Source organism: Paramormyrops kingsleyae, chromosome 3 (genome assembly GCF_048594095.1).
Source record: "Paramormyrops kingsleyae isolate MSU_618 chromosome 3, PKINGS_0.4, whole genome shotgun sequence".
Lineage (NCBI taxonomy): Eukaryota > Metazoa > Chordata > Actinopteri > Osteoglossiformes > Mormyridae > Paramormyrops > Paramormyrops kingsleyae.
The window spans coordinates 3456864-3467607 of record NC_132799.1 but is presented as its reverse complement, the minus strand read 5'-3'; the positions used below and the strand labels follow the sequence as shown (position 1 = coordinate 3467607).

Genomic DNA, 10744 nt, shown 5'->3' with positions numbered 1-10744 from the left:
TTTACAATTATAATACAATCAAGTTCAGGACACGCTAGACAAATCGTTTACATAGAAAAAAACGTACAAAATGTAAAAACAGTGGACAAAGATCAATATTCAGTAGGGACCCACACAACGTTCATTACAGTTTGCTTTCACGCGGTAGCTAGATACAGTGAGACGTCACGGCACAGGCTGATTATCGGACGGCACAGACAGGGGGTAGGAGAGCAGAGACGACTGTCAGAGTACAGGCTGCATAGTTCAGCTTTGGTGTGTCTGTACTTCCTTTTCTGCACAGGAAGTTCTGTGACGAAGTGGACAGCTGAAGGTTGCTTCGTTCACTTGTACCAGTAGCACTATTATCTTTGCACTATTACCATGACCTTTGTCACTACCGTTCCCTGGCGGACGATCTCCTTTGTTACTTAAGGAATGCAGTTTGTTGCAGTTGTTGACATGCGTAAAAAGGGACACCCCCCCAGTTAGCTATTTAAAAGTACAGTACTTGTGCCTGGAGTGAGTCCTGAGCTTTCCCTGTGATATTTGGATATTAGAGGAAGAGCTAGCTATCAATATGTAATGAAATATGGACGACTAGGTGTTGTGCAAAAAAAAAAAACTCCTTTCCTGCATATCAAATAACTAATTCTTAACACTATTGAGAGCCCTCGATATGCAATCTAATAGCACCAGAGGTGTACAAAACAATCAGAACCATGACACTGAAGGGATACAATACAAAAAAAAGCTACAAAAGGCACTTATGTTTCACTGTCAAAATAAAGGCTTTCACATAATTAAAAAATAATGGCCTGAAATGAAAGATCTCACATGTAGCTCTCAGTGGTCACAAGCAAGGGGATGGGAATTAAGGGTTTGCCACTTTGTGGAAAGCGGATGGGAATGTAAACAGGTTTTTTTCTTTTAAATTTAGCAGATTGCTATAAAAAAAACGTCTGTGGCGAGAGTGTGGTTTGGTGAAGCAGGCCCTCCGCGTACATGGCATGTCGTGGTGTGGCGGCCCGCTTCTGGTTCTGTAGAAGGTTATTGCACAGCGCTAAGTCCAGGCCGATTCCCCTTAGCTCGCGCGGGCCGTCGGCGTCCTTGTTTGACGTGACGGAGATTCGGGTGCAGCATCTGTTTGAGGGGTGCAGCAGCTAGACACTTGTGGCATGGGGAATCCTTCTGACGCAATGCCAAGGGTGTCCGTGACCCGTCCCGTGGGGGGGGGGGGGGGGGCTCCTTCTTACAAGCACTTCCACACGAACACGCTGGGGGGGGGGGGTACAAGTGCTATAAAACCTTGACCTAACATTAAAAAAAAATCCCTAAACACACTAAATGTTGATTTGTAAGAATGATTGAATGAATAATGTTTGGCTGAGAGGGATGACTAATTAAATTGTAGAGCAGGTGGGACCAACCAATCAGATGTCATGGTCCCACCTCCTCTACAATCTGATTGGTTCTCTCTCTGAACCAATCATTTTTTGTTCTGCCCTCAAAATTTTTTGTGTAAGTAGAACTCCCAGGAGCTGATATTTCAGCCACATAAACTGTGACAGCTACCCCCCACTAGTAAGCAATAATCCCTGGCCTTACCTGCAGTCATCGCTTCCTGTGCTTATCACGTATTTGTCGTCGTAGGAGAAGCGTATGTTGGTCACGTGAGCAGAGTGCCCAAAGTATCGCTTGTGTTTGGCCTGCAGAGCAACCAGGCAAGTGGAGATCAAACTCAGTTCAATATTTTAGCCAAAGTAGGAGTTTGTTGACATGAAGCTCTGCTACGGGACTGAAAGTTGGTGCTTGCAAAACAGTATCTTGGTTTCCTATATATAGAAGTTTAAGCCAAAATGAAGCAAAACTGAACAATATGGACAGCAGATCCGTCCATCACTGATCACCACACACATCTGACAAAAAAAGCCTTTGGTGTTTTAAAAAGTCACTTACAAATTTCTCAGTGCAGGGGAAGTCAAAGAGTTTGACAAGGCCGAAGTCATCGCCAGTGACCACGTTCAGTCCGGCGTGTGAGACGCAGGCACAGTTCACGTCCGCTTTCTCCGCGTTGCGAGGCCAGATGCCCAGCACCTCCTCTCCCAGGGTGCTACAGTGAGACGGAGCGTGAGAAACCTGACGGAGACGCTCGTGAGCAGGTGTGAGAGCCCCACTCACCTCGTCCACGTGGCCCAGGTGATCCTCTCTACAAGCGGCTGCTCTGTCACCAGCTTCCCCGTGGGCACCTCGTGTACCTGTCGCTTGTATGTACCTGTGGACACCTGCCGAAGCCATCAGTGGGCTCACGGTGAGTACAGCAGAAGCGAGAGCGTCACTCCAGCTCATTGGCCACCCCTACACTTCCACTACGATAAATTCAAATTCAAATTCAAAAAACTTTATTTGTCCCCGAGGGGCAATTTAAATTCTTAGTAGTTTTGGTTTTAGTGTCTTTCTGTGGTCAAACAGGAGACCAGTCGTCTGAGCTCCATGGGTATAAACGTGCAGCTGATTGACTAGGTACGATTACCCCCTCCTCCCACCCCGAGCATTCACTTAGCCTTGGTGTGTGTTATTCAGGCATGTTCCTCCATAGACACCCCTGGGGGTGGGATCTGCAGAAGGATTCCACATTAGCGGGCTCTCCGCAGGGGCACTGTGCTATAAATAATCATGACCTGACATCCCCAGGCCTAAAAATAACCACCAGCAGAGTCTGCTCAGCGACGGCGGCGAGATCTCTGCACGTGTGTGTGTGTGTGTGTGTGTGTGTGGGGGGGGGGGTTTGTTTATACCAAGTGTCCCCATAATTGTGATAAAACCCTGTTATTTTAACATTGTGGGGACATTTTTCAGTGTGTGTGTGTGTGTGTGTCTGTTTGGGTGTGTGTGTGTGTGTGCGTCTGTTTGGGGGTGTGTGTGTGGGACGACCGCAGTAAAGAGGAGAACCTCAAGGGTAGAGGCTGATTTCTACTTCTGCATTGAGCCTAACACCGTAGCCAGAGTGTTGGCTGACACACACCTCCCCAAAAAGGTGACTCTGCGTCACCATTGGACCCCTATGATACTGGCTGCCAGTGCTCCGGCAGAGCGGCGCAGGAATGCCGACACAGACGTACATGCTGGCTTAAACGCCGCAGGCTCTGCATACGGTCAGGGCATAGGCTTGACGCAGAAATACAAATCAGCCAACCCCAACGCTCTTGGGAAGGGAAGGATGGAAAGATGAAGCTTGAGAGCCGGGAGGGAAATTTAACGACCATTTGCCAAAATAAGAGTTAATACACAGACATTCCAGCTGGAGAACAAACTGTGCATTCAGATGAACAAGTACCTGAATGTACTTGTTGTCAGCAGAGAAATCCATCTGGATGACGAAGCTGGGGATGTCCTTACAATAGCCGATGCGGCTGAGCGACGGCCCCAAAGTCAAGTCGTAGAAGTCGACCGTCTTCTCCACTGAGCCCACGGCCAGGAAGCGGTTATCGGGGCTAAAGCTGAAGGGGGGGGGCAGGGACAGAGTGACCCCAGATCAACATGGACACTTTGACACAATTTATAACGGGCGCTTCATGCCGGCCAGGTTCAGAACTGGACGTGATGTAGTGTTGAATCTTCGTTGTATATTGAGTTCCTTGTATTAGAGCCATTTGTAATTTTGGTACTGTAATATTTGTATTATTTGTTATTGGTATTTAATTATTTTCTTACTGTCCGGGAGCAACTGTAACCAATAATTACCTCAGGGATCAATAAAGTATTCTGAATCTTCATGGGTATCAATGAACTAGATGTAGTGAAGTTTCCGTATCAGAAGTCTGATGTTCACTTAGCAGGTTAAATTGTTTTTAAATAATGATGATTATGTAATACTGTGCACTGAGCAATAAGACCATACAGCTAACACACCACCATACATCTACACTTCCTCACCGTTAATTATGGTATCAAATTAACGTGGTAAATCTTTAGTATGTCGCTTCCTTGCTAATGTAGTTTAATGCCATGGTTACCATTATGTCAGCCAGCACAGCCAACGTGACAGCAGTGCTTTAAGTCTTTCTTTTTGGCTAGCTCACCGGATGTCCTGGATGGCTGTGCTGCGGTCCCGTTTCTTGCCCCACACCTTGAGCGAGTTGACGAGCAGGACGATGAACTCTCCGTTCTTCATGCCGATGGAGACCATCTCGCCGTCGGGGCTGTAATTGGCACACTTGGCTGCATGCCCCAGACTCACCTTGTTCAGCAGTTTCTGATGGTGATTGGGTGGAGGGGGGTGGGGGGGAGGGGAGGGCAGACGAATCAGTCAGAGCTGACAAGAACACAGTGCCAACGAGAGAAACCGTCTGCGCAGCCATAAGGCGTCGGCCCAGTCAGCATACGGAATAACACTGACATTAGGTCATCTGATGAGGTCATCGGGACACAAAACAATAAGAACACAATGACCTCGACTTCACAATGGCAAGACATCCAAAAAGTATCAGCTGTGCATTTCCACACTTTAAACCGCCGTGCTAAACGCAACAATCTCTGAGGTGAGTCTGTGGGAGTCGCCCAGTCCCCACGTACAAAGAGGCCGGGCTGATGTCCCGCCTCCCACCTTGTCGGCCAGCTCCCAGATACGGATGGTCCCGTCGTCGCTGGCGGAGATAAACATGTCCTTGGCTGGGTGTGTGGCCAGACCCCAGATCTCCCCCTGCATGTGCCCGTTGCTCAGGATGTTGGAGGCGGCGTTCTTTTCTCCCACCTCGATGATCTCGCCGTCCTTGGTGCCCACTAGGATTTTGCCCTGGGGGCAGGTGGAGGCCATGTCATTTGAGAAGGGATTTGACCCCGTGAGCCGCACCCCAGTGCGTGCTGGTGCCCGGGAGCGGCTCCTCACCTTGCCGCGGCACACAGACCTCACACACTCCACCGGCTGGCCCGTCTCCAGCTGGAACGCCCGACACCGCTTCAGCTCCTGGTCCCACAGCTTGACGGCCCCGCCCTCCTTCGTTCTGCGTCAGACAGACAGACCCTCCATATCCGCTACAAACACGCAGCACCACCGTTCGCCACCAAGGCAACGATCCCATTCATCCCACAAATAGATTTTAAGTCTTGTCTAATATTAATCTACAAATAATTTTTAATGACGGAGGATTATTTAGTTGCAAAGTTAGTCTCAGTCACACCAGGGTGAGAGAACGACTACATGACAGAACGTTTACAGCTGCCCTTCAGGAACGATTTCACACAAGCGGATTGTCGACTTGCTAGAAAGTGCGCCCACTGAAATGTGCCGTATTTCCCCTAAAGCTGATTAACCAGGGTGGTGGGGGGATACAGGTCACTGCAGGCAGGTGGCGCTGTGGTGACCGCAGAGGGTGACAGGAATGCTGGGGATGCCCTAGCTGTGACCTTAGGTATTCCGTTTCACAGATGCTGCTCATACTATTTTGGACGGTCACATGACACCGGACTCACGCAGCCCTAAGCTCAGTCTGACAGCCGCGCAGAGAGAAGCGGGCGAAGCCGGAAAAAGACGCCGTCAACAGGCCGACGTAGAAACATTCTGGCATGAAATGAGTCTCCTGCATCCCAAGCATGCCTGTAATGTCACGTTAAGGCGGGCAGTTTGGGACCAGCTGTGCGTGTAAATGCGCAGAATTGGAGGAAATTCGCCGTGGCAGAGCTGAGACTCACGGCCTCTCCTTCCCGCCGGTGACGATCAGGCCGTCCCGCAGCGTGGTGTACATGGTGAACACAGGTCCTGTGTGTGCCTTGGCCACCACCCGCACCAAGAAGTGCTCCCGCCACACGTACACATCTCCGTTTATTGCACCCGTGAAAGTGAGGTTGTTCTGCGGGGACAGAAACGGCAGCGTCAGCACGGCATGGGACAGACCAATCACCAGTTAGATGCAAACGCGTTAACAATACAAAAATAACCACAATGAAATAAAACCAAATAATAACCAAAATAAAAAAGATAATCAAGGTGGCGTGGTCCAAATGCAGTCCTACCTGCTCCAAACGGATTGTGCTCTTACTTAGTTAAAAGCACTTCGCTGCATAAATGTAGTGTATGTTTGCGCACGTGACAAATAAAACTTGAAACTTGAAAAATGTACCAAGTGATTTGAGTGAAATCTCAGAATCTGCCTCCCGGACAAACACACAGCTGTAGAGGGGATTAGGGCAACAATCACGCCTAGAATTGTCTTTATTTCGGTCTCCACTAGGTGGCGTAGTGATTCAGGGGCAGCACTCACAGCACCGAAGGCCACTGACAGCATGCTCTGCATCCGCGCCCCCTCCAGGCAGCCCAGCACCCCCTTCTTGTACATCAGCGAGCCCCCCGCCAGCGTCCAGAACTTGACGTGCTTCACGCCCACGGACACAAACTGCGAGTCCGAGTCGGGCCGGAACTCCACCACGAAGATGCGGTCCATGTGGCCTGTTCTGCTCGTCACTTTGGCACCTAGGAGGATCGGCAGAGCGGATCCCAGCGGGTCAAACAGAAGATCTCGTGGGCTTGATGGACAAATACTCTCAAATACTGAAACAAACAGAACCATTCTTGGTGGACCTGCGTACTAAGTGGGCTTTCCAGGTGTCAGAAACCAACTCAAAACGGTTGAGATTTCTAAATTCAATGCTTAAATAAGCTAAATCAAGTTAACTATATAACCATTAGCCTAATATGCTAACAATCAGAATGCTGAAGCCTAATTGAAGTTAAATATTCTGAACAGACAGTGACAGTGATGTGACACAGTGATTTGATTCAAGGGCATCGGTTTGCTCTCAACATTGGTATCAACAAAATCAACCCCCCGCCTTCTACGCCCCTGATTTGATTCGATGTTAGCCAAATGTCTGGACAGACCAAGTACTTGCTAGAAATGCTAACAGTGTAAGTAGCAGCTCGCTAAGCTAGCAGCCTAAGGGTGCGCCGGCTTAGCGTGCGAGTTGGCTCACCTTCCTGCCAGCGCCACACGGTAATGGTGTGTTCAGGCTCGACGCCGACTGTCAGCAGCAGTTTTCCCGTGGCGCTGAAGTTGATGTAGCCAATGCCCTTGGTGTGGGAACAGCGCAGGATGGAGAGAGTCTGCTTGCTCATGGCGTCCCAGATGTGGACAGATGGGGTGGTCCCTGGGGAGGAAGAGCCCGTGACTGTCGAGGACGTCTCGAAGGATAAATCACTCGGCTGCGATAGCGTGACGGACTCTTGCTGATAGGGCCCCGACCTCCCACCTCCATAGTTTTACACCCAAAGCAATATGGCCGCCGGCAGATAGAAAAATGCACCTGGAGCTTGAAGAGCTGCCCACCCCCCCCACCTTCTTTCCAGGTAGGTAGCGGAGAGCGTCAGCACCTCTCCTAAAGGTACAACAGCGCTGTCCCTCCCAGCTTTCAACTTTTCACTTCCCCTCAGAGCTGTACTCGACTGGAAGTTAACGGATGGACTTATGTCACAGAATGACAAGGGGGGGGGGGGGGGCAGGACGACTCACAGAACCAATGAGATGCTCCACTGCATGGGTGAGGGTGGGCGTTTGGGGTGGGGGGGCATCCATATCTACAGAGAGCACATACCACCAACAGTAAAGCTCAGTACACAGGGGGAACTAAAAGGTACAGGCAACCCAACTCAAGTAATGTACAAATGATTCCCTGTTTGCTATGGACTCCCACTGACCACTAACCTGGTACAGTGACCATCTGGATCTCAGTGAAGCAATCAGAGCGTCATGTGCCTATGAACAGCCCTAACATTCCCCAAGAGCCTAGGAACAGTCAATCCTCAATCCCCCCCCCCTCCCTAAAATGCTTCAAAAACTAAATAGCTAGTGGGTGCAGCCAGAAGGTTGTAGCTAGCTAGCTTGTTAGAAGAACATACGGCTTCAGAATCTCTTGAACAAAGAATGCGTTTATTACGTCTGGCCAGCAGGGGGCCCCCAAACCTTGGAGGGCCCGACGCCTGTGCATTATTTGAGTGGTGGTGAACACCGCCGCTGCCTGGTGAACAACCCGGAGTTGCTGGAGTACGACGCTGACGGACAGGGGAAATGGAACATGACGATCCCTGGGGGCGGGACAAACTGTCACACCACGAGCTGACTGACGCGGGGACGAGGGGGTAACAGTGTTCCACTTGGCAGCTTAGGTACAGATGCAACAGGGGGGCCCACGATGATTGGGGGGGGGGGGCGTGGGGGAAGAATAATGGTACGGTCTTACCTGGCAGGTCTGTGACATCGCCTGTTGTGTGTGTGCAATGGGGAATGGAGAAGCGTAAAAAAAAAAACAGCCGGGATAAGTCACCTACTCTACTGCAGCTGAGGCCAAAAGAAAGCACAGCGACTCCAGCAGGGGGCGCAGCGGGGCGGAAACAAAAACAGGCAAGGCAAAGCCCAAGGAACGGCGGCCTGGCCGAGAATGGCCGGTGTGGACACTCCCTCCACGGGAACAGCGGCGCACACTGGCACACGCTAACACACGACACACGCTAACACACACGCTAATACACGGCATGTGGACAGGGCTTGACATGCACGGTCAGGTATGCAATCCAGACAGACACACACAAACACACACACACACAGACCCCTTGGTGCTTACCTATCTGTCCGGTGGCAATGACATTCTTATACTTAGGGTGTTGATTGACAGTCAAGCAGAGGATGTCGTCTGTGTGTTCAAGGTAGAAGCTCTGGGTTCCTGATAGGAAGGGGCCATTTACACACCAGGTCAGGCCAGCACTTGGTTAAGTGGCTCTTTTGTTTCATTTGTTTGACCTTCAGTGTTTACAAGACTTATCAACACGGACCATTGCACATGCAGCAGATGAGCAAAGAAATAGCTGGTTATCGCTTTCCCTTTAACCTTTTATAAACCTGCACACATACATGTTAACATGCGTGACGGATGCTTTAGCAGCTTCTGCTAGAGGTCATGAGCTCACTGCACTGCCCGCACGGTAACGACCCCACTGGTGAGCACACATCCCCAGTCAAAGTCACCTGTGGACAGGCTCTGCAATATGGCCACTGCCGCCGTGTGGAAGACGATGTCAGCGCCATCGTTGAGGTAATGCAGGTTGTTGCGACAGTCGAAGCCCCTGTATCCGAACACATGGTCTAGCACCAGTTCCTGGGAGGGAACAGGGCAGCGGGTGATGGGTAACCATGCTAAGGGTTAGCATTCCTCTGTAGCACGTTAGCACGTTAACTGAAGAACAGACCTCCACCAGCTTCTTCTTCTTTAAAACGTTGTTCTTTTGTAGTTTTTCTGGCTGGGGGGCAGCTCGACTCACGGGAGGCCTACAAACATCAGACAATGTGTCAGCATCTGCCTCAGAAGACGAAACGGTGCCAAGCCATTGTGATTTTAATGCTGGCACTAGTGTCATTGTTATGATAATGTACGGTATCTAACTCAATGTTTCTTGGCTCATCAGAAAGACGTGCAGGAACTGAGAAAACCAAATCCCTTCTCCTGGCCTTGTGACCTTCACCATTGAAGCGTGGGTGCAGCATACTTACAGGGAGCTTTACGAGGGTCTGCTCTGTGTCAGGTCAGTGGGAGCTCAGTAAAATATTACAGCCCTTCCGAGTGAAGTTTAACACTGCCGTTTGCTGGTGCCCTGGCCAGCCGGCCTGCCAGCTCAGGTACAGCACAGTGGGGAAGGCAGGCCGATGTTCCCAAACCCAACCACGTGACTTCCTGAAGTCCCTTGAGGGTCACTGGTTTTTATTATGTTCCACTGTGGATAAGTTTAGCAAATCCCCTTGTAGGATTCCAGTAGGACTCCTGCATTTAATTTTCTTGACCTTTAAATGTGGGCAAAACGAGTCCCTGCCTTTACTGGCCTAGACTTCCTGAGAAGCGGGGGAGGGGGGCTCTGATGCAGTGTTATATATAATATTAATGAACTGGGTTTACTTAATCAAAGGCTCAAGCACCACATGACTGGCCAAACTAACGTGGCGAAGACAGAACAACAAAACAATACAGCGATCATAAGAGGTACAGCATCACACAGCGAATCCCGTATCAGGCTTCACTGTGATGGTTTACAACAACATCAACAACCATGCATTCTATACATTTATAGACGTTTTTGGTGGTGGCGCAGGGGAGGGTACACACTGCCTCCGGTCATTCCGTGCATACCATGTCAAAGTATGCACCGTGTAGGCACACGCCAGGACACTGCGAGCGCCACAAACGTCACAGCGACACGATATGACCGCCTTTCTCCAGCGACAGGACACACCCACAGATTTCACACTGCGATATGCAGACACCCGGAGAACATCAACACACATGGGATGCCGTAGTCGTTAGCGGTGATGCTACGCTGGACCAGGAAATGTGCAGATTACTGATGGCTTCATATCGGACACACAAACAAACTGCCAGTGACTGTCGAGCGCTTTACAGCTAATTATGCATTTAAATTACTATTTACTCTGTTATGGCAGTGTTTCTCCACGGGTCCTTGGGGGAACTCTACGTTTTTGCTCCCTGCCAGACATTCCATGTTTTTGCTCCCAAGGACAGGTTTGAGAAACACTGCTTTAAGGAATTAGTCCTAATCTAGAGTACAAATGCTGTCATAATATTCATTAACGGTAGTTTGCATAACCCTGAATCTAAGGAAGATTAGCAAGTCAGATTATATTAAATTTCTAAATCAAACGGTTTATTGTTAATCAAATGGACATCACAGTGATCCAGAGCCCATCGGGAGACACAGAGCGATCAGGCT

General features: G+C 49.8%; 1 protein-coding gene across 5 annotated transcripts in view; it reads right to left on the bottom strand.

Moving 5' to 3' along the window:
* Nucleotides 1-409: 409 nt before the first annotated feature.
* Nucleotides 410-10744, bottom strand: part of LOC111852341 (EMAP like 6) — a 75389-nt gene continuing 65054 nt past the window's right edge. Inside the window, exons 28-42 of one of the 5 annotated variants that reach the window (XM_023828171.2) lie at nt 9215-9293; nt 8994-9123; nt 8593-8691; nt 8212-8232; nt 6949-7122; nt 6240-6448; nt 5671-5828; nt 4868-4982; nt 4586-4774; nt 4062-4234; nt 3317-3479; nt 2161-2264; nt 1939-2092; nt 1588-1688; nt 410-1122 (exon numbers count right to left, since the gene is read on the bottom strand). In XM_023828171.2, the coding sequence (XP_023683939.2) occupies nt 927-1122; nt 1588-1688; nt 1939-2092; nt 2161-2264; nt 3317-3479; nt 4062-4234; nt 4586-4774; nt 4868-4982; nt 5671-5828; nt 6240-6448; nt 6949-7122; nt 8212-8232; nt 8593-8691; nt 8994-9123; nt 9215-9293 (2065 nt within the window). In that variant the 3' untranslated portion in view covers nt 410-926. Of the gene's footprint in view, nt 1257-1587; nt 1689-1938; nt 2093-2160; nt 2265-3316; nt 3480-4061; nt 4235-4554; nt 4775-4867; nt 4983-5670; nt 5829-6239; nt 6449-6948; nt 7123-8211; nt 8233-8592; nt 8692-8993; nt 9124-9214; nt 9294-10744 lie in introns of those variants that run through there. The other 4 variants (XM_072709400.1, XM_023828172.2, XM_072709401.1 and 1 more) reach the window with 4 other exon arrangements.